Source organism: Scyliorhinus torazame, chromosome 22 (assembly GCF_047496885.1).
Source record: "Scyliorhinus torazame isolate Kashiwa2021f chromosome 22, sScyTor2.1, whole genome shotgun sequence".
NCBI lineage: Eukaryota > Metazoa > Chordata > Chondrichthyes > Carcharhiniformes > Scyliorhinidae > Scyliorhinus > Scyliorhinus torazame.
In genome coordinates this window covers 45,361,183-45,388,202 of record NC_092728.1, presented here as the reverse complement: position 1 = coordinate 45,388,202, position 27,020 = coordinate 45,361,183, and the positions used below count along the sequence as shown (strand labels likewise).

Here is a 27,020-nt window from a genome sequence, read left to right as displayed (position 1 = left end):
CAATACATTGTGGTAGATCACCTATTGTTGCTCCTTCAAGAATATGATCCTTCACACACTAACAGGGCACTTTACAAATTCAGCTGTGGATTATGAAATTCACAAGGCGGACTCAAGGCCGATACTAAACTACATCAAGCGTTGAACTAGGAGCAGAGTGAAAAAGAATACATACATCTGAGGCCAGGCCACAGTATGTTGCAAATTCTTGGGATGTGGGTATTGTTCACAAGGCCAGCATTTATTGGCCATCCCTAATTGCCCTGGAGAAGGTGACGGTGAGCCATTTATGTGGTGAAGTTACTTTTACAGTGCTGTGAGGGAGAGTTTCATTATTGTGACCAGTGGCAATCAGATAGCTGAACAGCCTTTCCCCGGACGAGAGACATTTTGCTCCTCATTCCATACAACTTCAAATACCTTCCCGAGACGGAAGGACACTGCTCTTCCTCAGCTGAACAGAATACAGTGGCAAGGACTTGACCCATCCTAGTGTCTAATAGCCAGGAACATCAACAGTTGGTTTTCCAAACTGTGAGTCATGACACCCATGAAGGTTGAGAGCTCCCGAGGCAGCAATGGCTAACATGGAACTCGGACTTACTTCTGACCGCTGCAAAGCCCCTTTAACCCCCATCATTGGTTTCTGTTGGTGGGCGTGACCTAATGGACTGCTCTCTGAGGTCTAATTGCTACTGCAAAAAAGGCATGTGAATAGGTAGATAGTTGGTGTTTTTGTTGAAACCCTGGCTTTTCATGGGATGGAGACAGGTATTTTGAAGGCGAGAAATAAATTGGCACGGGATGGGTGCTATTGAAGGAGAGAGAGAGAGAGAAAGATGGGAGGAGGAGGCATGGTGAAGGAGAGGGAGATGAAGCATGATCACCCAACCCTGCTCAATAACTGAAGCCTCCCTGCATCTCCTCAGCAATTCTTGAACCCCCACTCCAGATTTCTACTTCACTAACCTGAATCCTCAGCACTCTGAGAAAGTTCTGGAAGTTTACGCAGTAGCCTGGCAGGCTCCTGGTATTCCAGATCGAATGGAAAGACACGCTCATAAGTGGGGTTGGTCTGGAATATCTGCGTCTGGTTGCCAATGACGATGGTGTCATTATACAGAGATGGGCTCATGGTTGCATCCTCCTCTAGGATTCTCCGTGGAGCCTTTGGAAACAAGGAGAGAGATTACAGCACAGACCACAATGACCATCCACTCATTCCCCACTCTCAGATTAATGAGCTGGGGAGCAGGAAACTCTACAGTTCACAGACTGAGGCCAACAATAATGGGCACAGAGGGGGGCTGGATACTGTATCACAATGCTCCATTGAACAGCAGGTTCCATACAGGAGAGAAGGGCATATGGAACACAGGGGTTCAGGAGAAGGTGGGCACAGGGCAGGTAGACGTAGGAGGCACATGCATGGGGAAATGAAGGAGGAAGAGATGACAGCGAGCATGAGAGAGATATAGTGATGGGTACGGATAGTGCACGTGGCTGAGGTTGAGAGGTCAGGGCAAGCTGGACAGGTAGTGACAGGTGTCACAGGATTGATTGTTAAATGGGACCGGTGCAGAGGTAGGGGTGCAGAGGTAGGGGTCCAGTTAAAGGGGACATTGTGAAATGATGGGGTCCTGTTAAAGGTGACAGTGTGGTTGCGGGGCTGTGTTAAACAGGATACAGTCCAGTGACGGGAACAATAAAGGAACACAGTGCAGTGGTGGGGTCCTGTTAATGGTGACACTGAAATAGCAGGGTCCTGTTAAAGGGGACACAATGCAGTGGTGGGGATCCTGATAAAAGGGACACGGTGCAGTTGTGGGGGTCATGTTACTGATAATAATAAAAAACCTTTATTAATGTCACAAGTAGGCTTTCATTAACACTGCAATGAAGTTACTGTGAAAAGCCCCTAGTCGCCACATTCCGGCACCTGTTTGAGTACACGGAGGGAGAATCAGAATGTCCAATTTGCCCAACAGCACGTCTTTCGTGACTTGTGGGAGGAAGGCAGAGCACCCGGAGGAAATCCACGCAGACACAGGGAGAACATGCAGACTCTGCACAGAATGCTGAATTTGGTGCATTTGAGTGCTATAGTGAGAGTTTGGTGACTATGGGAGTATAAGGCTTCATTTTTATCTAAAGTCTAGTCTTTCTTTTATTTAGTTAATTAACTTAAAAGTTGCTGTTTGGTTTAGAAGAAGGTGAATTTTCAATCCACTTTAAACAAAGCTTCTACTTGTAGGCACTTGCAGCTGGAGCTTGTTAATTAGTTGATTGGATTAGGCCAGTTTTCAGAGGCTAGATTCACAGTATAAAAGTGATCCCCTACAGTGCAGACTTTGTTTGCACTGAGTGCTGAATTTGGTGCATTTGAGTGCTATAGTGAGAGTTTGGTGACTGAGGGAGTGCTGAATTTGGTGCATTTGAGTGCTATAGTGAGAGCTTGGTGACTGAGGGAGTGCTGAATTTGGTGCATTTGAGTGCTATAGTGAGAGTTTGGTAACTGAGGGAGTTAGGTGAGGAGGGAGTAAGTTGCTCCTTTCATTTTGTTTCCTACATTTCCGCAAAGAGTGAGAAGAGTGCCAGGAGTTTACAGAGAGTGCAGCTGACTGGGAGCAGAGTCGGAGGGCGGAGATCCTGTTGGTCCACAGGGCAGCTATATTCTGTAAGGTAAGAGGGGATGGAGGCTAGGCCAGTTGCATGCTCCTCCTGTAGGATGTGGGTGGTGAGGGATACCACCGGTGTCCCTGCTGACTATACCTGCGGGAAGTGCACCCAACTCCAGCTCCTCAAAGACCGTGTTAGGGAACTGGAGCTGAAGCTGAATGAACTTCGGATCATCCGGGAGGCAGAGGGGGTGATAGAGAAGAGTTACAGGGAGGTAACCACACCCAAGGTACAGGACAAGAATAGCTGGGTTACAGTCGGGAAAAAAAACAAACAGGCAGACAGTGCAGGGATCCCTCGTGGCCGTTCCCCTTCAAAACAAGTATAGCGTTTTGGATGCTGTTGGGGGGGGGGATGACCTACCAGGGGAAGGCCCTAGCGGCCAGATCTCTGGCACTGGCACTGAGTCTGGCTCTGGGGCTCAGAAGGGATGGGGGTAGAATAGAAAAGCAATAGTAGTAGGAGATTCAGTGGTTAGGGGAATAGATAGGAGATTCTGTGGTCGCGGGCGAGACTCCCGGAAGGTATGTTGCCTCCCGGGTGCCAGGGCCAGGGATGTCTCGGATCGTGTCTTTAGGATCCTTAAGGGGGAAGGGGAGGGGGAGGGGGGGGGGGGGGGGGGGGGGGGGGGGGGGCAGCCAGAAGTCGTGGTGCACATTGGTACCAACGACGTAGGTAGGAAAAGGGGTGTGGAGGTAATAAATTAGTTTAGGGAGTTAGGCTGGAAGTTAAAAGCCAGGACAGACACAGTTGTCATCTCTGGTTTGTTACCGGTGCCACGTGATAGCGAGGCTAGGAATAGGGAGAGAGTGCAGCTGAACACGTGGCTGCAGGAATGGTGTAGGAGGGAGGGCTTCAGGTATTTGGATAATTGGAGCGCATTCTGGGGAAGGTGGTACCTGTACAAGCAGGACGGGTTGCATCTGAACTAGAGGGGCACCAATATCCTGAGAGAGAGGTTTTCTAGTACTCTTCGGGAGGGTTTAAACTAATTTGGCAGGGGAATGGGAACCGGATTTTTAGTCCAGCAACTAAGGTAGCCGATATTCAGGATGCCAAAGCGTGTAGTGAGGCAGTGGGGAAGGGAACACTGAAAAAGGAGAGTATTTGCAGGCACGGAGATGGGTTGAAGTGTGTATACTTCAACGCAAGAAGCATCAGGAATAAGGTGGGTGAACATAAGGCATGGATCGGTACTTGGGACTACGATGTGGTGGCCATCACGGAAACTTGGATAGAAGAGGGGCAGAAACGGTTGTTGGAGGTCCCTGGTTATAGATGTTTCAATAAGATTAGGGAGGGTGGCAAAAGAGGTGGTGGGTTGGCATTGTTAATTAGAGATAGTATAACAGCTGCAGAAAGGCAGTTCGAGGAGTATCAGCCTACTGAAGTAGTATGGGTTGAAGTCAGAAATAGGAAAGGAACAGTCACCTTGTTATGAGTTTTCTATAGGCCCCCCAATAGTAGCAGAGATGTGGAGGAACAGATTGGGAAACAGATTTTGGAAAGGTGCAGAAGTCACAGGGTAGTAGTCATGGGTGACTTTAACTTCCCAAACATAGAGTGGAAACTCTCTAGATCAAATAGTTTGGATGGGGTGGTGTTTGTGCAGTGTGTCCAGGAAGCTTTTCTAACACAGTATGTAGATTGTCCAACCAGAGGAGGGGGCAATATTAGGTTTGGTACTTGGTAATGAACCAGGGCAAGTGATAGATTTGTTAGTGGGGGAGCATTTTGGAGATAGTGACCACAATTCTGTGACTTTCAGTTTAGTAATGGAGAGGGATAGGTGCGTGCAACAGGGCAAGGTTTACAATTGGGGGAAGGGTAAATACGATGTTGTCAGACAAGAATTGAAGTGCATAAGTTGGGAACATAGGCTGTCAGGGAAGGACACAAGTGAAATGTGGAACTTGTTCAAGGAACAGGTACTACGTGTCCTTGATATGTATGTCCCTGTCAGGCAGGGAAGAGATGGTCGAGTGAGGGAACCATGGTTGACAAGAGAGGTTGAATGTCTTGTTAAGAGGAAAAAGGAGACTTATGTAAGGCTGAGGAAACAAGGTTCAGACAGGGCGTTGGAGGGATACAAGATAGCCAGGAGGGAACTGAAGAAAGGGATTAGGAGAGCCAAGAGAGGGCATGAACAATCTTTGGCGGGTAGGATCAAGGAAAACCCCAAGGCCTTTTATACATATGTGAGAAATATGAGAATGACGAGAGCGAGGGTAGGTCCGATCAAGGACAGTAGTGGGAGATTGTGCATTGAGTCTGAAGAGATAGGAGAGGTCTTGAACGAGTACTTTTCTTCTGTATTTACAAATGAGAGGGGCCATATTGTTGGAGAGGACAGTGTGAAACAGACTGGTAAGCTCGAGGAAATACTTGTTAGGAAGGAAGATGTGTTGGGCATTTTGAAAAACTTGACGATAGACAAGTCCCCCGGGCCTGACGGGATATATACAAGGATTCTATGGGAAGCAAGAGATGAAATTGCAGAGCCGTTGGCAATGATCTTTTCGTCCTCACTGTCAACAGGGGTGGTACCAGGGGATTAGAGAGTGGCGAATGTCGTGCCCCTGTTCACAAAAGGGACTAGGGATAACCCTGGGAATTACAGGCCAGTTAGTCTTACTTCGGTGGTAGGCAAAGTCATGGAAAGGGTACTGAAGGATAGGATTTCTGAGCTTCTGGAAAGACACTGCTTGATTAGGGATAGTCAGCACGGATTTGTGAGGGGTAGGTCTTGCCTCACAAGTCTTATTGAATTCTTTGAGGAGGTGACCAAGCATGTGGATGAAGGTAAAGCAGTGGATGTAGTGTACATGGATTTTAGTAAGGCATTTGATAAGGTTCCCCATGGTAGGCTTCTGCAGAAAGTAAGGAGGCATGGGATAGTGGGAAATTTGGCCAGTTGGATAACGAACTGGCTAACCGATAGAAGTCAGAGAGTGGTGGTGGATGGCAAATATTCAGCCTGGATCCCAGTTACCAGTGGTGTACCGCAGGGATCAGTTCTGGGTCCTCTGCTGTTTGTGATTTTCATTAATGACTTGGATGAGGGAGTTGAAGGGTGGGTCAGTAAATTTGCAGACGATACGAAGATTGGTGGAGTTGCCGATAGTGAGGAGGACTGTTGTCGGCTGCAAAGAGACATAGATAGGATGCAGAGCTGGGCTGAGAAGTGGCAGATGGAGTTTAACCCTGAAAAGTGTGAGGTTGTCCATTTTGGAAGGACAAATATGAGTGCGGAATACAGGGTTAACGGTAGAGTTCTTGGCAATGTGGAGGAGCAGAGAGATCTTGGGGTCTATGTTCATACATCTTTGAAAGTTGCCACTCAAGTGGATAGAGCTGTGAAGAAGGCCTATGGTGTGCTAGCGTTCATTAAGGGATTGAATTTAAGAGCCGTGAGGTGATGATGCAGCTGTACAAAGCTTTGGTAAGGCCACATTTGGAGTACTGTGTACAGTTCTGGTCGCCTCATTTTAGGAAGGATGTGGAAGCTTTGGAAAAGGTGCAAAGGAGATTTACCCGGATGTTGCCTGGAATGGAGAGTAGGTCTTACGAGAAAAGGTTGAGGGTGCTAGGCCTTTTCTCGTTAGAACGGAGAAGGATGAGGGGCGACTTGATAGAGGTTTATAAGATGATATGGGGAATAGATAGAGTAGACAGTCAGAGACTTTTTCCCCAGGTGGAACAAACCATTACAAGGCGACATAAATTTAAGGTGAATGGTGGAAGATATAGGAGGGATGTCAGAGGTAGGTTCTTTACCCAGAGAGTAGTGGGGGCATGGAATGCACTGCCTGTGGAAGTAGTTGAGTCGGAAACATTAGGGACCTTCAAGCAGCCATTGGATAGGTACATGGATTATGGTAAAATGATATAGTGTAGATTTATTTGTTCTTAAGGGCAGCACGGTAGCATTGTGGATAGCACAATTGCTTCACAGCTCCAGGGTCCCAGGTTCGATTCTGGCTTGGATCACTGTCTGTGCGGAGTCTGCACATCCTCCCAGTGTCTGCGTGGGTTTCCTCCGGGTGCTCCGGTTTCCTCCCACAGTCCAAAGATGTGCAGGTTAGGTGGATCGGCCATGATAAATTGCCCTTAGTGTCCAAAATTGCCCTTAGTGTTGGGTGGAGGTGTTGACTTTGGATAGGGTGCTCTTTCCAAGAGCCAGTGCAGACTCGTTGGGCCGGGTGGCCTCCTTCTGCACTGTAAATTCAATGATAATGATTAATCTAGGACAAAGGTTTGGCACAACATCGTGGGCCGAAGGGCCTGTTCTGTGCTGTATTTTTCTATGTTCTATGACAGTGATCCAAGCCAGGAATCGAACCCGGGTCCCTGGCGCTGTGAAGCAACAGTGCTGACCACTGTGCTACCGTGCCACCCAAAGAGGACACAGCGCAGTGGTGGGGTCCTGTTAAAGGGAACACAATGGAATGATGGGGGTCCTCTTAATGGAGACACAGTGAAGTAGTGCATGTCCTGTTAAGGGAGACAGTAAAGTGGTGTGTGGCCTGTTAAAAGAGACTCAGTGGAGTTGCGGGAGTGCTGTTCAAGGGGACACGGTGCACTGGTGGGTCCTGTTAAAGAGGAAAGAGTGCAGTGGGAGGGTCCTGCTAAAGGGGACACAGTGCAGTGGTGGGGACCTGTTAAAGAGGACACATTGCAGTGATGGGGGTCCTGTTAAAGGAGATACAGTGCAGTGGTGGGGTCCTGCTAAAGGGGACGCAGTGGAGTGGTCTTGTTAAAGGAGACACAGCGGAGTGGTGGGGTCCTGTTAAAAGAGAGACAGTGCAGCGGTGTGTGTGCTGTGCTGCTAATAGAGACACAGCGAAATGGTGCATGCATTGTTAAAGGGGATGCACTGGATTGGCAGGAGTGCTATTAAAGGTTACAGAGTGAAGTGGCAGGGGGCCCTGTTAAAGGGGACCCAGTGAAGTGGCAGAGTCCTGTTAAAGGGGACCCAGTGAAGTGGAGGATTGTTGTTAAACTGACACGCACCTTCTCTAGGATCCTTTTCCAGTGTTGTCTCCACAGGATGACGACGATGATGATGAGGAGGAGGAGGATGATCGTCACCAAACAGCCAATCAGAATGGAGGCGTTGCTGTCATCAGCCTTGTCCCTGTGTCCACTGATGGTGGGAAGGGGGGAACTGCCTGCAGATAGAGAAAGACAAGTACAGCCGTGAGCTGAGTGAAACACTTCCCCAGAACCGCCTATAGGGACAGAGACACAATCACACCCACCCACTCAAGTACAGTCAGTGGGGGAGGGGGTGCAGGGGGCCTTGGGGGGTAGGGGGGCTGAAGGAAGGCAGCAGACAGGGACGAGGGCAGGGAGCGAGGGTTTGAGGGTAGTAGGCGAGGGGGATGAGGGTAGTCGACTAGGGGATGCAAGGGCAGGGAGCAAGGGGGATTGGGGCAGGGGGCGAAGGCAGGGGTCGAGGGAGTAGACAAACAGCAATGATTGAGAGCTGCAAACTTCAGAAACGTTTTACCGATGATGAGGGTGATGAGGCTGCTGGCAGTGTGGGTCAGTGTGGGACCCAGGGTGTTGCTGAAGGTCAGTTTTGACGTGGGGCTGGGCTCTGAGCCCAAGCCTATGCCTGCATTCAGCCTTGGAGTACTCCATGCATCTGGGATTTGGGAAGTGTCCTCTCTCCGGAAAGGATGAAGGTGTTCCAAAGGATTCGCTCCCCCAGCGTCTGCCAAAGTGCCAAAGGTCAAATTAAAGTTCCATCACTGCATTTTTTATTCAGCAAAACAATCATGAGGTAGCACAGCATAGCTATCCCCTCCTGACTGCCCACACTGCCGGAATCACACTAAGCCCCCACAGCCAGCACCTGAGCCCCCCGCAACCAATCCCTCATCCCTCGGGACCACACACCCTGACCCCCCCCCCCCCCACAGCCACACCCATGAGCCCCACACCCGTGACCACCCCGACTCCCCCACGAACACCCTGACCCCCCCCCCCACCGCGACCATACCGAGCCCCCCGCGACCACCCAGACCACATCCTTACTGCCGCGTGACCACATCCTGACCCTCGTGACCACACCCTGACCCCCCCACGACCATATCCTGACCACCCCATAATCACCACTGAACCAACCCCGACCACCCGCTGACCCCCGCAAAAACCCCTGAACACCCCCTCCCCCCCACCCTATCAGACTAAAATTGCAAGAATATCACTGGACCATGATCTCCAAATTAAAGGGCCTTCGCTGATTTCCTGGGAGAATACAATCATGTTAACTTTGCCACACGAGTTACAATCTGGGGTCCTGATCAGGTCCTTACCTACAACTGTTGACTGGAAAGAGATCTCACTGAACAACATCCAGCGATCTGCGAAGTAGAACTGGCAACGGATTGCCTTACCCAGCCGCTGCTGCAGGGGCACAATGACAAACCGTGCACTCGGATTCTTGTCGTCCATCACCGTTGTAACACCCACCAACTCCCGTTCCCAGTTCGCCACCAGCTGCTGTTTGAAGGAACACTGAACCCGGTGGAATATCTTCACCGACTTTGTGTACAGATTGTTACAGTGCACCTGCAGGAGAGAGAGTTAATCAGGAACAGAGAGATAAGGATGCGAGCCAGGAGGGAGGGGGGGGCGAGCCAGGAGGGAGGGGGGGGCGAGCCAGGAGGGAGGGGGGGGCGAGCCAGGAGGGAGGGGGGGGCGAGCCAGGAGGGAGGGGGGGGCGAGCCAGGAGGGAGGGGGGGGGCGAGCCAGGAGGGAGGGGGGGGCGAGCCAGGAGGGAGGGGGGGGGCGAGCCAGGAGGGAGGGGGGGGGCGAGCCAGGAGGGAGGGGGGGGGCGAGCCAGGAGGGAGGGGGGGGGCGAGCCAGGAGGGAGGGGGGGGCGAGCCAGGAGGGAGGGGGGGGCGAGCCAGGAGGGAGGGGGGGGGCGAGCCAGGAGGGAGGGGGGGGGCGAGCCAGGAGGGAGGGGGGGGGGGCGAGCCAGGAGGGGGGGGGGGGCGAGCCAGGAGGGAGGGGGGGGGCGAGCCAGGAGGGAGGGGGGGGGCGAGCCAGGAGGGAGGGGGGGGGGCGAGCCAGGAGGGAGGGGGGGGGCGAGCCAGGAGGGAGGGGGGGGGCGAGCCAGGAGGGAGGGGGGGGGGCGAGCCAGGAGGGAGGGGGGGGGCGAGCCAGGAGGGAGGGGGGGGGCGAGCCAGGAGGGAGGGGGGGGGCGAGCCAGGAGGGAGGGGGGGGGGCGAGCCAGGAGGGAGGGGGGGGGCGAGCCAGGAGGGAGGGGGGGGGCGAGCCAGGAGGGAGGGGGGGGCGAGCCAGGAGGGAGGGGGGGGGCGAGCCAGGAGGGAGGGGGGGGGCGAGCCAGGAGGGAGGGGGGGGGCGAGCCAGGAGGGAGGGGGGGGGCGAGCCAGGAGGGGGGGGGGGGGGGCGAGCCAGGAGGGGGGGGGGGGGGCGAGCCAGGAGGGGGGGGGGGGGGCGAGCCAGGAGGGGGGGGGGGGGCGAGCCAGGAGGGGGGGGGGGGGGCGAGCCAGGAGGGAGGGGGGGGCGAGCCGGGAGGGGGGGGGGCGAGCCAGGAGGGAGGGGGGGGGGGCGAGCCAGGAGGGAGGGGGGGGGGGGGGGCGAGCCAACAGGGGGGAGGGGGGGGGGCGTGCCAGGAGGGGGGGGGGGGGGTGCCCGGAGGGGGGGGGGGGGGGGGGGGCGAGCCAGGAGGGAGGGGGGGGGGGGGCGAGCCAGGAGGGAGGGGGGGGGTGAGCCAGGAGGGAGGGGGGGGGCGGGTGAGCCAGGAGGGAGGGGGGGGGAGCGGGCGAGCCAGGAGGGAGGGGGGGGGGAGCGGGCGAGCCAGGAGGGAGGGGGGGGGAGCGAGCCAGGAGGGAGGGGGGGGGCGAGCCAGGAGGGAGGGGGGGGGCGAGCCAGGAGGGAGGGGGGGGGGCGGGCGAGCCAGGAGGGAGGGGGGGGCGAGCCAGGAGGGAGGGGGGGGCGAGCCAGGAGGGAGGGGAAGGGCGAGCCAGGGTGTGAGGGGGGGAGGGGGGGCGAGCAGGAGAGGGGGGGGCGAGCCAGGAGGGAGGGGGGGCGAGCCATGAGGGAGGGGGGGGCAAGCCAGGAGGGAGGGGGGGGGGGGCAAGCCAGGAGGGAGGGGGGGGGGCAAGCCAGGAGGGAGGGGGGGGGCAAGCCAGGAGGGAGGGGGGGGGGGGTCAAGCCAGGAGGGAGGGGGGGGGGGGGCGAGCCAGGAGGGAGGGGGGGGGGGCGAGCCAGGAGGGAGGGGGGGGGGCGAGCCAGGAGGGGGGCGGGGGCGCGAGCCAGGAGGGAGGGGGGGCGAGCCAGGAGGGAGGGGGCGAGCCAGGAGGGAGGGGGGGGTGAGCCAGGAGGGAGGGGGGGGCGAGCCAGGTGAGGGAGTGGGGGGCGAGCCAGGAGGGAGGGGGGGCGAGCCAGGAGGGAGGGGGGGCGAGCCAGGAGGGAGGGGGGACGAGCCAGAAGGGAGGGGGGGCGAGCCAGGAGGGAGGGGGGGCGAGCCAGGAGGGAGGGGGGGCGAGCCAGGAGGGAGGGGGGGCGAGCCAGGAGGGAGGGGGGGGTGAGCCAGGAGGGAGGGGGGGTGAGCCAGGAGGGAGGGGCGTGTGAGCCAGGAGGGAGGGGCGTGTGAGCCAGGAGGGAGGGGGGTGTGAGCCAGGAGGGAGGGGGGTGTGAGCCAGGAGGGAGGGGGGTGTGAGCCAGGAGGGAGGGGGGTGTGAGCCAGGAGGGAGGGGGGTGTGAGCCAGGAGGGAGGGGGGTGTGAGCCAGGAGGGAGGGGGGGGGTGAGCCAGGAGGGAGGGGGGGGGTGAGCCAGGAGGGAGGGGGGGGGGTGAGCCAGGAGGGAGGGGGGGGTGAGCCAGGAGGGAGGGGGGGGTGAGCCAGGAGGGGGGGGGGGGTGAGCCAGGAGGGGGGGGGGGGTGAGCCAGGAGGGGGGGGGGGGTGAGCCAGGAGGGAGGGGGGGGTGAGCCAGGAGGGAGGGGGGGTGAGCCAGGGCGGGGGGGGGGGGGGGTGAGCCAGGAGGGAGGGGGGGGTGAGCCATGAGGGGGGGGGGGGGGGGGGGTGAGCCAAGAGGGAGGGGGGGGGGGGGGGGAGAGGGTCGGGCCAAGGGGAGGGGGGTTGAGCCGAGAGAGAGAGGGGGGGCAAGCCAGGGTGGGGTTGCGAGCCAAGCCAAGAGGGGGGGGGGGGAGCCAGGGAGGGCAGGGCGAATAAAGGGGAAGAGAAAAACGAGGCGGGTGGGGGCAAGCAAGGAAGGAGAGGGAGCAAGGAGGTAAGGGGTGAGCAAGAAGTGGGGGTGAGTGAGAAGGGTGGTGGTGAGCGAGGGAGCGGGTGAGCAAATGGGAGAGTGTGAGCAAGGAGGTAGGGAGTGAGCAAGGAGAGAGAGGGTGAGTGAGGAGGGAGGGGGAGGCGAGCAAGGATGAAGGCGTGCGAGCGAGGAGGGGGGCCGGGCGGCAGACAGATTGCAAAAGTGACCGACAATGACAACAAGGAAGCAGTCAGTTGGAGGGAGACATTCAGAGAAACTGGGCGGCATGGTCAAGCTGGGCTGAAGGGCCTGTTTCCATGCTGAAAACATCTATGACTCTACGAGAGAGGCTGAGATAGAGAGAACCAATCAGATAGTCAGAGGAATGTGAATTGAAACTGAACGGGTTTGAGAGTGGGGTCTTATATAAGGAAGATACATTGATGAGGCATTGGGAAGCCTAAATTGAGCAGTTTCCACCTTTAATTTCAGCATGTTCAGTTGTGTGCGAGAAGGGTGGGAAGACAATAGGCAGCCGTTTTAATTGGGATTTTGGAATTTTACTCTGATCACATGGGTTTTCCAGGCTTCTTGGAACTGCCCAGTGAAAACAAATCGAGAGGAGAGTGGGAATTCAGGGGGATGAATAGTGGCCAGCAAACAAAAAGTCCTCAAATTACTGGAACTTGCATCTACCTCCTTGTCCATGTCACACGAGTGTATGTGTGTTCATGGCTTTGGTGATAATTTCTACCAGACAGCTTTGTCTGATCTCCATTCCCTAAATGTCAAACACACCGTACAGGGGGTAACACAGGCAAATGGGTCCCCAGGGGGCAAGGGAGGTGGAAGTTCCCCAGGGGGCAAGGGAGGGGGCAATTCCCCAGGGGGCAAGGGAGGGGGCAATTCCCCAGGGGGCAAGGGAGGCGGCGGGTCCCCAGGGGGCATTTGGAATACTGTGTCCAATTCTGGTCACTGCACTACCAGAAGGACATGGAGGCTTTGGAGAGAGTACAGAAAAGGTTTACCAGGATGTTACCTGGTATGGAGGGTATTAGCCAGGGGAGAGATTGAATAAAATGGGATTGTTCTCCCTCAAGAGACGGAGGCTAAGGGGCGACCTGATAGAAGTTTATAAAATTATTAGGGGTATAGATAGGGTGAACAGTTGGAGGCATTTTCCCAGGGCGGGGGGGAATAAGTTCAAGGTGAGGGGACATGGTTCAGTGGAGATGGGCGGGGGAAGTTTTTTTGTGGAGTATAAACAGTATAAATATTTCCCACTTTCTCTGTCTTTTAGCTTTGACAAAAGGTAATCTGGACTCAAAACGTTAGCTCTTTTCTCTCCCGACCTGCTGAGACTGTCCAGCATTTTCTCTTTTGGTTTCAGAATCCAGCATCCGCAGTAATCTGCTTTTATCTAGGGGTATAGAACGATACATGTGCTTGATCTAGATAGGACATGTACAGGTCCCCAGGAGGTGGGACAGGTGCCGGGTCCCCAGGGGGCTAGGTAGGTGGCCATTCAGAGGGACGGGAGCTCCTGCTGATGTTGGTGAGTGCTCGACCGGAGAAGGCATGTTGAGGAGAGCTCCAAGGATTCAGGAGGAGAGGATCTGGTCAAATATGTGCAGATGCACTGAAGGTGATGTTGGGAAGTGGTCAGGTAGTGGAAAATAGTGTGTGTGTGGGGTGGGGGGGGGGGGGGTGCTGGGAACAAACTGACAGTCTCCAAGCCACCAGTTTGATGTTTACCAACCTTCATGGTGGAGAAGTTCCTGCGTTGGTCGAACTCAAACTCCAGCTCCACGTATTGGCCTGTGAAGGTGTCGTTGTTCCAGCCGACATAGTCATACCCGGGCCACACCCGGTACTCGTGGCTCTGGGCAAAATCATCCAGTCCAAATACCCCATCTGTCAGCTGACCCAGACCATCATGACTGCGCCTAAACAGAGAGCAGAATTGGTGAGACTTGACACAAGATCACCCCGGGGAAGGAAAACTACAGCCTCCAGCCACCCCACCCCATCCAACCAATGGTGGAGCATCATACAGAGGCTGGGAGCCATGTTCACCCTCATTGTGCAGGTGACAGGTGCTTACCAAAGCTCCTATTCCTGATGTCAGAGATAAAAAAATACATGGATCATATTATAGCCAAAACCAACACTCCCCTCTATACCGTAGGTTGGACAATGCTCACTCTGTATGAAGCAGACATTAACACAACAAATCCTCTTGTGGGTCATAAGTGCAATCATACCAGATCATATCTAATATCTGGAACTTACAGAGACGATCAGATCAGTATTGGATTAAAATGCTCCATTATCACTTCTTTTCTGTTTTAATAAATTTAGAGTACCCAATTCATTTTTTCCAATTATGGGGCAATTTAGCGTGTTCAATCCACTTACCCTGCACATCTTTGGGTTGTGGGGGCGAAACCCACGCAAACACAGGAAGAATGTGCAAACTCCACACGGACAGTGACCCAGAGCCGGCATCGAACCTGGGACCTCGGCGCCGTGAGGCAGCAGGGCTAACCCATTGCGCCACCGTGCTGCCACCATTATCACTTTTTTAATGTAACAAAGTGCCTCACCTGGAGTCCTGTATACCGTCGTATGTGGAGTCATTGAGGTAGACGATTGCTGCCCCTGGCTTTCCGATCGTTTGTCCCACAGGCCCACTATATGAGTAGAGTCCATCTAGATACAGATATAAAAGAATAATTTAGGCCCACACACACCATACCCCGCTGTGTCGATGGTGGAGCTGGTGGCTCAGTAACTCCCACACATCCCAGAATGACTGTATACACAGGCAATGCAGAAACTAATCTGTTGTACAGTTCTTGTACATCAGAGTGTGGCATGACTGGTGGTGATTCAGGTGCAGAGACAGAAGGGTGAGCAGAGGGTGCTTGTCTGTGCCTTGCACACAAGATTTTCTGAACATTTAAAATCCACTATTTAACAAAGAAAAGCAGCTCTTTGTTGGTTTTGATCCCGGCTGGATAAATTGAAAACCCCTTGTGTTCGACATTAAAAAATCAGATTGATTCCTGGGATGGCGGGACTGACGTAGGAGGAGAGATTGAGTTGATTAGGATTATATTAGCTGGAGTTTAGAAGAATGAGGCGGGATCTCAGAAATCTATAAAATTTTAACAGGGCTAGACACGGTAGATGCAAGAAGGATGTTCCCATTGACAGGGCGTCACAGACTGAGGATACAGGGTAAAACATTTAGGACTGAGATGAGAAAAACTTTCTTCACCCAGCGAGTGGAGAGCCTATGGAATTCACTACCACAGAAAGCAGTTGGGGCCAAAACATTGTACGTGTCCTAGGCCCAACCATATTCAGCTGCTTCATCAATGATCTCCCTAGTCAGAAGTAATAATAATATAATAATCACTTATTGTCACAAGTAGGTTTCAATGAAGTTACTGTGAAAAGCCCCTAGTCGCCACATTCCGGCACCTGTTCGGGGAGGCTGGTACAGGAATTGAACCTGCGCTGCTGGTCTTGTTCTGCATTACACGCCAGCTGTTTAGCCCACTGTGCTAAACCAGCCCCTAAGTGGGGATGCTTGCAGATTACTGCAATGTTCAGCACCATTTGTGACTTCTCAGATAATGAAGCAGTCCCTATCCAAATGCAGCGAGACCTGGACAATATCCAGGCTTGGGCTGACAAGTGGCAAGTTACATTCACACCAAGTGTCAGCCAATGACCATCTCCTACAAGAGAGGATCTAACCACCATCCCTTGTCATTCAATGGCATTATCATCACTGAATCCTCCACCATCAACATCCTGGGGGTTACCATTGATCAGAAACTGAACTAGACTAGCCACATTAATACTGTGGCTACCAGGGCAGGTCAATGACTAGGAAACCTACAGAGGGTAACTCACCTCCTGACCCCCCAAAACCTGTCCACCATCTACAAGTCAGGAGTTTAATGGCATACTCTCCACTTGCCTGGATGAGTGCATCGCCAACAACACTCAAGAAGCTCAACACCATCCAGGACAAAACAGCCTGTTTGATTGCTCCCCCTTCCACAAACATTCAAACACTCCAGTACTGGCGAACAGTGGCAGACGTGTGTACCATCTACAAGATGCACTGCAGTAACTCACCAAGGTTCCTTAGACAAAACACGTTCCAAACCCACGACCACTACCATCTAGAAGGACAAGAGAGGCAGATACCTGGGAAACCCACCACCTGAAGGTTCCCCTCAGTCACTCACCACCCTAACTTGGAAATATATCGCCGTTCCTTCACTATCGTTGAGGCAACATCCTGGAACTCCCTCCCTAACAGCACAGTGGGTGTACCTACACCTCAAGGACTGCAGCAGTTCAAGAATACAACTCCACACCACCTTCTGAAGGGCAGCTAGGGATGGGCAATAAATGTTGGCCTAACCAGCGACGCCCACAACCCGTAAAAATGAATTTTTAAAAAATGTTTTCATTTTATTTCTATATATATATATATATATATATATATAAAATATATATGTTTAGATATAGCTCTTGCGGGGCGGAAAGGGAGTAAAGGATATGGGGGGAAAGCAGGAACAGGTTAATGAGTTGGATGATCAACCATGATCATAATGAATGGAGGAGCAAGCTCAATGGGCCGAATTGCCTACTCCTATTTTCTATGTCTCTATGTTAAACCACAAGCACATTCACTTCCAGTAACTGACTGTAACGAATGGTGTGCCAGAGGGATCAATGCTGGGAAGTGTTGTGTTTGGTCCCTTGTACTTTATGATTAACTCATCAAACACGTTGATCTGTCCAAACGAAGATCTTTTTATTGTGTCTCGTGCAGTAAGATGGCAATTTGATAGAGAGCACGTTATCATGGAGTCTTGCCACTCCTCTGGAACTTGCACCTTCTGCTGACCTGTTACATGTACGTCTCAATACCCTCTATCTCATGTTCTTCTGGAGATGGCCGGATGAGCCTCTCTTTATATATAGGTCCCAGGTCATGTGACCTTAGTCTTGAGGCTGCATGGTGTGTCTGTACCACCACCTGTTGGTTGGAGGTCTCACACCATCCAACTATGGTCCATAGGCAAATCACCACAGGATGTTTAAAATTTATATAAATAGCTTGGATGAAATGATTGAAGGGATGGTTATTAAATTTGCTGGTGATGTAAAGATAAGTCAGAAAGTAAGTTGTGAAGAAGACATAAGGAGACTACAAAAATATAGATAGGTTAAGTGAGTGGGCAAAGATCTGGCAAATGGAGTATAATGTGGGAAAATATGAAGTTGTCTATTTTGGCAGGAAGAATAAAAAAAGAGGCATATTATCTAAATGGTGAATGATTGCAGTGCTGAGGTGCACAGGGTCTGGGTGTCCGAATGCATGAATCACAAAAGGCTAGTATGCAGAGACAGCAAGTAATTAGGAAAACTCAGAATGTTATCATTTATTGCGAGACGAATTGAATACAAAAGTAGGGAGGTTATGGTTCACTTGTACAGAGCACTGGTGAGATCAAATGTCAAGTATTGTGTACAGTATTGCCCGCCTAATTTAAGGAAAGCTGTAAATGCATTATAAGCAGTTCAGAGAAGGTTTATCAGAATACCAGGAACATGTGGGTTATCTTATAAGGAAAGATTGGACAGTCTCGGCTTATATCTACTGGAGATTAGAAGAGTAAGAGGTGACTTGATTGAAACATACAAGATCCTGAGGGGTCTTGACAGACTCGATGTGAAAAGGATGTTTCCTCTTGTTAGAGAATCTAGAACTAGGGGTAACTGTTTAAAAATAAGGAGTCGCCCATTTACAATGGAGATGATGCAAAATGATTTCACTCAAGAGTGTTGTGACTCTTTAAGTCTCTCGTCCTGAAGAGCTGGTGGAAGCAAATTCTTTGAATATTTTTAAGGCAGTGGTGGATTGATTCTCGGTAAGCAAGGTGGTGTTAGGTTATCAGGAGTAAATGGGGTGCAGATTTGAAGTTACCAGAATATTAAATGGCGGAGCAGGCTCAAGGAGCTGAATGGCATACTCGGCTCCTTGTTTGTATATTCATATGCCACGTCCAACACCACGAGTTCTTACCTTGTACAGTCATTTTTTATGCAGCACATTATTGAATATCTTTTGAAATCAAAATACACTACATCTACTGGTTTCCCTTTCTTCACCCTGCTCGTTACATCCCAAAGAACCCAAGTAAATTTGACAAATATGATTTTACTTTCACAAAACAATGTTGGCATTGCTTGATTTTATTATGATTTTCTAAATATCTTGCTACTGCCTTCTTAATGATGAATTTCAGCATTTTCCCAAAGCCAGATGTTAGGCTAACTGGCCTGTAGTTTCCTGCCCCTCTCCTTTCTTGAATAGAGGTGTCTTATTTTTTATAATATGATAATAATAATCTTTATTGTCACATGTAGACTTACATTAACACTGCAATGAAGTTATTGTGAAATGTCCATAGTCGCCACATACCAGCGCCTGTTCGGGTTCACAAGAGGGAGAATTCAGAATGTCCAAATTACCTCACATTTGCATTCTCATTGCTGTAAATTCTATGTAAAGTAAAACACACAGTGGAGAAACCGAGGCAACATGGAAGGAACTGCAGAGTGCTCCGAATAAACCAATTTATTGTCATTAAATGAGTCTCACCGCCCGCCAACTTCACTACAGGGAATATCAATGGGACAGGCGGACTCACCAATCCAGACGCAGCCATACAGCTCGACCCGCATACACACACTCGATGGCTGCCGGGTCACTGGGATCACCCGCACGTAGCGGGCAATGATTGGAGGTCGCAGGTCTTTCAGAACAATATCGTAAGTGTTAACATTTCCGGGAATAATCTGCAGGACAAAGCAGGTAACAAGGGTTAGAAGTAACAAGGGATGGGAAAGGCACATGTGCAGAAATGAAGGATACGTGAAAGTGTCTGAATCTGCGGAATGGAAGCCCATTTGGTTCAGCCTTTAAATCAAAGTTTACTTATCTGTCCCCCTATCCCAGTCTGACCAAAGTTTATTAGCCTGTTCCCCTATCCCAGCCTGATCAAAGTTTATTAGCCTGTTCGCCGATCCCAGTCTGATCAAAGTTTATTAACTTGTTGCCTACTCCAGTGTCTAATCAAAGTTTATTAACCTGTTCCCTATTCCCGTGTCTGATCAAAGTTTATTAACCTGTTCCCTATTCCAGTGTCTGACAAAGTTTACTAACCTGTTCCCTATTCCAGTGTCTGACAAAGTTTATTAACCTGTTCCCTATTCCAGTGTCTGACAAAGTTTATTAGCCTGTTCTCCAATCCCAGCCTGATCCAAGTTTATTACACTGTTGCCCTATCCCAGCCTGATCAAAGTCTATTAACCTGTTCCCCTATCCCAGTGCCTGATCAAAGTTTATTAGCCTGTTCCCCTATCCCAGTCTGATCTAAGTTTATTAGCCTGTTCCCCTATCCAAGCGTGATCAAAGTTTATTAAACTGTTCCCCGATCCCAGTGTCTGATCAAAGCTTATTAGCCTGTTCCCCTATTCCAGCCTGATCAAAGTTTATTAGCCTGTTCCCTATTCCAGTGCCTGATCAAAGTTTATTAACCTGTTCCCTATTCCAGTCTGATCAAAGTTTATTTGCCTGTCCTCCTTTCCCAACCTGATCAAGGTTTATTAGCCTGTTCCCCTATTCCAGTGTCAGATCAAAGTTTATTAACCTGTTTCAATATCCCAGCCTGATCAAAGTTTATTAACCTGTTCCCCTATCCCAGTGTCTGATCAAAGTTAATAAAACTGTTCCCCTGTCCCAGCCTGATCAAAGTTTATTAGCCTGTTCTCCAATCCCAGCCTGACCAAAGTTTATTAACCTGTTTCCCTATTCCACTGTCTGATCAAAGCTTAATAGCCTGTTCTCCAACCCCAGTCTGATCCAAGTTTATTACCCTGTTGCCCTATCCCAGCCTAATCAAAGTCTATTTATTAACCTGTTCCCCTATCCCAATGTCTGATCAAAGCTTATTAACCTGTTCCAATATCCCAGTGCCTGATCCAAGTTTATTAAACTCATTCCCAATCCCAGCCTGATCCAAGTTTATTAACCTGTTGCCCTATCCCAGCCTGATCAAGTCTATTAACCTGTTCCCCTATTCCAGTGGCTGATCAAAGTTTATTAAACTGTTCCCCTATCCCAGTGTCTGATCAAAGTTTATTAACCTGTTCCCCTATCCCAGCCTGATCAAAGTTTATTAGCCTGTTCCCCTATCCTAGTGCCTGATCAAAGTTTATTAAACTGTTCCCCTATCCCAGCCTGATCAAAGTTTATTAGCCTTTTCCCCTATCCCAGTGTCTGTTCAAAGTTTATTAACCTGTTCCCCTATCCCAGCCTGATCAAAGTTTATTAGCCTGTTCCCCTATCCCAGTGCCTGATCAAAGTTTATTAACCTGTTCACCTATCCTAGTGCCTGATCAAAGTTTATTAAACTGTTCCCCTATCCCAGCCTGATCAAAGTTTATTAGCCTTTTCCCCTATCCCAGTGTCTGTTCAAAGTTTATTAACCTGTTCCCCCCTATCCCAGTGCCTGACCAAAGCTTATTAGCCTATTCCCCTATTCCAGCCTGGTCAAAGTTTATTAAACTGTTCCCCTATTCCAGTGTCTGATCAAAGCTTATTAACCTGTTCCCCTATCCCAGTGTCTGATCCAAGTTTATTAACGTGTTGCCCTATCCCAGCCTGATCAAGTCTATTAACCTGTTCCCCTCTCCCAGTGCCTGACCAAAGCTTATTAGCCTGTCCACCTATCCCAGCCTGATCAAAATGTATTAGCCTGTTCCCTATCCCAGCCTGATCAAAGTTTATTAACCTGTTCCCCTATACCAGTCTGATCAAAGTTTATTAACCTGTTTCAATATCCCAGCGTGGTCAAAGTTTATTAACCTGTTCCCCTATCCCAGCCTGATCAAAGTTTATTAGCCTGTTCTCCTATCCCAGCCTGACCAAAGTTTATTAACCTATTTCCCTATTCCAGTGTCTAATCAAAGCTTAATAGCCTGTTCTCCAATACCAGTCTTATCCAAGTTTATTACCCTGTTGCCCTATCCCAGCCTAATCAAAGTTTATTAACCTGTTTCAATATCCCAGCCTGATCAAAGCTTATTAACCTGTTCCCCTGATCCAAGTTTATTAAACTGATTCCCAATCCCAGCCTGATCCAAGTTTATTAACCTGTTGCCCTATCCCAGCTTGATCAAGTCTATTAACCTGTTCCCCTATCCCAGTGTCTGATCAAAGTATATTAGCCTCTTCCCCTATTCCAGCCTGATCAAAGTTTATTAAACTGTTCCCCTATTCCAGTGTCTAATCAAAGTTTATTAGCCTGTTCCCCTATTCCAGCCTGATTGAAGTTTATTAGCCTCTTCCCTATTCCAGTGCCTGATCAAAGTTGATTCGCCTGTCCTCCTATCCCAGCCTGATCAAAGTTTATTAGCCGGTTCCCCTATCCCAGCCTGACAAAAGTTTATTAACCTGTTTCCCTATTCCAGTCTGATCAAAGTTTATTCGCCTGTCCTCCTATCCCAACCTGATCAAAGTTTATTAGCCTGTTCCCCTGTTCCAGTGTCTGATCAAAGTTTATTAAACTGTTCCCCTATCCCAGCCTGATCAAAGTTTATTAGCCTGTTCTCCTATCCCAGCCAGATCAAAGTTTATTAGCCTGTTCCCCTATTCCAGTGTCTGATCAAAGTTTATTAACCTGTTTCAATATCCCAGCCTGATCAAAGTTTATTAACCTGTTCCCCTATCCCAGTGTCTGATCAAAGTTAATAAAACTGTTCCCCTATCCCAGCCTGATCAAAGTTTATTAGCCTGTTCTCCAATCCCAGCCTGACCAAAGTTTATTAACCTGTTTCCCTATTCCACTGTCTGATCAAAGCTTAATAGCCTGTTCTCCAACCCCAGTCTGATCCAAGTTTATTACCCTGTTGCCCTATCCCAGCCTAATCAAAGTCTATTTATTAACCTGTTCCCCTATCCCAATGTCTGATCAAAGCTTATTAACCTGTTCCACTATCCCAGTGCCTGATCCAAGTTTATTAAACTCATTCCCAATCCCAGCCTGATCCAAGTTTATTAACCTGTTGCCCTATCCCAGCCTGATCAAGTATATTAACCTGTTCCCCTATTCCAGTGGCTGATCAAAGTTTATTAAACTGTTCCCCTATCCCAGTGTCTGATCAAAGTTTATTAACCTGTTCCCCTATCCCAGCCTGATCAAAGTTTATTAGCCTGTTCCCCTATCCCAGCCTGATCAAAGTTTATTAGCCTTTTCCTCTATCCCAGTGTCTGTTCAAAGTTTATTAACCTGTTCCCCTCTCCCAGTGCCTGACCAAAGCTTATTAGCCTATTCCCCTATTCCAGCCTGGTCAAAGTTTATTAAACTGTTCCCCTATTCCAGTATCTGATCAAAGTTTATTAGCCTGTGTCCTATTCCAGCCTGATCCATGTTTATTAGCCTGTTCTCCTATCCCAGCCTGACCAAAGTTTATTAACCTGTTCCCCTATTCCAGTGTCTGATCAAGGTTTATTACCCTGTTCTCCTATCGCAGTGCCTGATCCAAGTTTATTAAACTGATTCCCAATCCCAGTGTCTGATCCAAGTTTATTAACCTGTTCCCTATTCCAGTGCCTGATCAAAGTTTATTAACCTATTCCCTATCCCAGTGCCTGATCCAGGTTTATTAACCTGTTGCCCTATCCCAGCCTGATCAAGTCTATTAACCTGTTCCCCTCTCCCAGTGCCTGACCAAAGTTTATTAGCCTGTTCCCCTATTCCAGCCTGATCAAAGTTTATTCAACTGTTCCCCTATTCCAGTGCCTGAGCAAAGTTTATTAACCTATTCCCTATTCCAGTCTGATCAAAGTTTATTTGCCTGTCCTCCTATCCCAGCCAGATCAACATTTATTAACCTGTTCCCCTATGCCAGTCTGATCAAAGTTTATTAACCTGTTTCAATATCCCAGCGTGATCAAAGTTTATTAACCTGTTCCCCTATCCCAAAGTCTGATCAAAGTTTATTAAACTGTTCCCCTATCCCAGCCTGACCAAAGTGTATTAGCATGTTCTCCAATCCCAGTCTGATCCAAGTGTATTACCCTGTTGCCCTACCCAGCGTAATCAAAGTCTATTTATTAACCTGTTCCCCTATCCCAGTCTGATCAAAGTTTGTTAACCTGTTCCCCTATCCCAGTCTGATCAAAGTTTATTAACCTGTTTCAATATCCCAGCCTGATCAAAGCTTATTAACCTGTTCCCCTATTCCAGTGTCTGATCAAAGTTTATTAACCTGTTTCAATATCCCAGCCTGATCAAAGTTTATTAACCTGTTCCCCTATCCCAATGTCTGATCAAAGCTTATTAACCTGTTCCCCTATCCCAGTGCCTGATCCAAGTTTATTAAACTCATTCCCAATCCCAGCCTGATCCAAGTTTATTAACCTGTTGCCCTATCCCAGCCTGATCAAGTTTATTAGCCTTTTCCCCTATCCCAGTGTCTGTTCAAAGTTTATTAACCTGTTCCCCTCTCCCAGTGCCTGACCAAAGCTTATTAGCCTGTTCCGCTATTCCAGCCTGACCAAAGTTTATTAACCTGTTCCCCTATTCCAGCCTGATCAAAGTTTATTATCCTGTTCTCCTATCCCAGCCTGACCAAATTAAATTAACCTGTTCCCCTATCCCAGTGTCTGATCAAAGCTTATTCACCTGTTCCCCTATCCCAGTGCCTGATCCAGGTTTATTAACCTGTTCCCCTATTCCAGCCTGATCAAAGTTTATTCAACTGTTCCCCTATTCCAGTGCCTGAGCAAAGTTTATTAACCTATTCCCTATTCCAGTCTGATCAAAGTTTATTTGCCTGTCCTCCTATCCCAGCCTGATCAAAGTTTATTAGCCTGTTTCCCTATCCCAGCCTGATCAAAATGTATTAGCCTGTTCCCGATCCCAGCCAGATCAACATTTATTAACCTGTTCCCCTATGCCGGTCTGATCAAAGTTTATTAACCTGTTTCAATATCCCAGCGTGATCAAAGTTTATTAACCTGTTCCCCTATCCCAAAGTCTGATCAAAGTTTATTAAACTGTTCCCCTATCCCAGCCTGACCAAAGTGTATTAGCATGTTCTCCAATCCCAGTCTGATCCAAGTGTATTACCCTGTTGTCTTATCCCAGCCTAATCAAAGTCTATTTATTAACCTGTTCCCCTATCCCAGTCTGATCAAAGTTTATTAACCTGTTTCAATATCCCAGCCTGATCAAAGTTTATTAACCTGTTCCCCTATTCCAGTGTCTGATCAAAGTTTATTAACCTGTTCCCCTATTCCAGCCTGATCAAAGTTTATTAACCTGTTCTCCTATCCCAGTGTCTGATCAAAGTTTATTAACCTGTTCCCCTATCCTAGTGCCTGATCCAAGTTTATTAAACTGATTCCCAATCCCAGCCTGATCCAAGTTTATTAACCTGTTCCCCTATCCCAGTGTCTGATCAAAGTTTATTAACCTGTTCCCCTATTCCAGCCTGATGAAGGTTTATTAGCCTGTTCCCCTATCCCAGCCTGATCAAAGTTTATTAGCCTGTTCCCCTATTCCAGCCTGATCTAAGTTTATTAACCTGTTCCCTATTCCAGTGTCTGATCAAGGTTTATTAACCTGTTCCCCTCTCCCAGTGCCTGACCAAAGCTTATTAGCCTGTTCCCCTATTCCAGCCTGATCAAAGTTTATTAAACTGTTCCCCTATTCCAGCCTGATCAAAGTTTATTAACCTGTTCTCCTATCCCAGCCTGATCAAAGTTTATTAACCTGTTCCCCTATCCCAGTGTCTGATTAAAGTTTATTAACCTGTTCCCCTATCCCAGTGTCTGATCAAAGCATATTCGCCTGTTCCACTATTTCAGCCTGGTCGAAGTTTATTAACCTGTTCCCTATTCCAGGGCCTGATCAAAGTTTATTAACCTGTTCCGTATTCCAGTCTGATCAAAGTTAATTAGCCTGTTCCCCTATCCCAGTCTGATCAAAGTTTATTAACCTGTTCCCCAATCCCAGCCTGATCAAAGTTTATTAACCTGTTCCCCTATCCCAGTGTTTGATCAAAGTTTATTAACCTGTTCCCCTATCCAAGAGTGATCAAAGTTTATTAACCTGTTCCCCTATCCCAGTGCCTGATCCAAGTTTATTAACCTGTTGCCCTATCCCAGCCTGATCAAGTCTATTAACCTGTTCCCCTCTCCCAGTGCCTGACCAAAGCTTATTAGCCTGTTCCCCTATTCCAGCCTGATCAAAGTTTATTAGCCTGTTCCCTATTCCAGTGCCTGATCAAAGTTTATTAACCTGTTCTCCTATCCCAGCCTGACCAAAGTCTATTAACCTGTTCCCCTCTCCCAGTGCCTGACCAAAGCTTATTCGCCAGTTCCCCTATTACAGCCTGATCAAAGTTTATTAGCCTGTTCCCTTTTTCCAGTGTCTCATCAAAGTGTATTAAACTGTTCCCCTATTCCAGCCTGATCAAAGTTTATTAAACTGTTCCCCTATCCCAGTGTCTGATCAAAGTTTATTAACCTGTTCCCCTATTCGAGCCTGATAAAAGTTTATTAACCTGTTCCCCTATCCCAGTGCCTGATCAAAATTTATTAGCCTGTTCCCCTATCCTAGTCTGATCAAAGTTTATTGAACTGTTCCCTTATTCCAGTGTCAGGTCAAAGTTTATGAACCTGTTCCCCTATCCCAGTGCCTGATCAAAGTTTATTAAACTGATCAGGCACTGGGATAGGGTACAGTTTAATAAACTCTGATCAGGCACTGGGATAGGGGAACAATGTTTATTAGCATGTTCCCCTATCCCAGTGCCTGATCAAAGTTTATTAATCTGTTCCCTTATTCCAGTGTCTGATCAAAGTTTATTAAACTGTTCCCTTTTTCCAGTGTCTGATCAAAGTTTATTAACCTGTTCCCTATTCCAGTCTGATCAAAGTTTATTCGCCTGTCCTCCTATCCCAACCTGATCAAAGTTTATTAGCCTGTTCCCCTATTCCAGTGTCTGATCAAAGTTTATTAAACTGTTCCCCTATCCCAGCCTGATCAAAGTTTATTAACCTGTTTCAATATCCCAGCCTGATCAAAGTGTATTAGCCTGTTCCCCTATCTCAGTCTGATCCAAGTTTATTAACCTGTTCCCCTATCCCAGTGCCTGATCAAAGTTTATTAGCCTGTTCCCCTATCCCAGCCTGATCAAAGTTTATTAAACTGTTCCCCTATCCCAGTGTCTGATCAAAGTTTATTAACCTGTTCCCCTATCCCAGCCTGATCCCAGACAGCGAAAACAGCGCCGGAGGAGAGAGCCGGGAGATTTAAAAAGCGCGGGAGGAGAGAGCCAGGACAGCGAAAACAGCGCCGGAGGAGAGAGCTGGGAGATTTTAAAACGCGGGAGGAGAGAGCCGGGACAGCGAAAACAGCGCCGGAGAGAGACGGGACAGCGAAAACAGCGCCGGAGGAGAGAGCCGGGAGATTTAAAAAGCGCGGGAGGAGAGAGCCAGGACAGCGAAAACAGCGCCGGAGGAGAGAGCTGGGAGATTTTAAAACGCGGGAGGAGAGAGCCGGGACAGCGAAAACAGCGCCGGAGAGAGACGGGACAGTGAAAACAGCGCCGGAGGAGAGAGCCGGGAGATTTAAAAAGCGCGGGAGGAGAGAGCCGGCACAGCGAAAACAGCGCCGGAGGAGGGAGCCGGGAGATTTTAAAAGCGCAGGAGGAGAGAACAAGGACAGCGAAAACAGCGCGGGAGGAGAGAGCCGGGACAGCGAAAACAGCGCCGGAGGAGAGAGACGGGACAGTGAAAACAGCGCCGGAGGAGCGAGCCGGGAGATTTAAAAAGCGCGGGAGGAGAGAGCCGGCACAGCGAAAACAGCGCCGGAGGAGAGTGCCGGGAGATTTAAAAAGCGCGGGAGGAGAGAGCCGGGACAGCGAAAACGCCGGATGAGAGAGCCGGGAGATTTAAAAAGCGTGGGAGGAGAGAGCCGGGACAGCG

At 49.8% G+C, this 27,020-nt stretch overlaps 1 protein-coding gene across 3 annotated transcripts in view; it reads right to left on the bottom strand.

The window, feature by feature from the left end:
* ddr2l (discoidin domain receptor family, member 2, like) overlaps positions 1 to 27,020 on the bottom strand; it is a 106,621-nt gene that overhangs the window by 20,393 nt on the left and 59,208 nt on the right. For all 3 annotated transcript variants that reach the window (XM_072488140.1, XM_072488141.1, XM_072488142.1), the window contains 7 exons: positions 18,670 to 18,817; positions 14,530 to 14,635; positions 13,683 to 13,869; positions 9,003 to 9,258; positions 8,192 to 8,398; positions 7,693 to 7,850; positions 970 to 1,168 (listed from right to left, as the gene is read on the bottom strand). In XM_072488140.1, the coding sequence (XP_072344241.1) occupies positions 970 to 1,168; positions 7,693 to 7,850; positions 8,192 to 8,398; positions 9,003 to 9,258; positions 13,683 to 13,869; positions 14,530 to 14,635; positions 18,670 to 18,817 (1,261 nt within the window). The remainder of the gene's footprint in view (positions 1 to 969; positions 1,169 to 7,692; positions 7,851 to 8,191; positions 8,399 to 9,002; positions 9,259 to 13,682; positions 13,870 to 14,529; positions 14,636 to 18,669; positions 18,818 to 27,020) is intronic.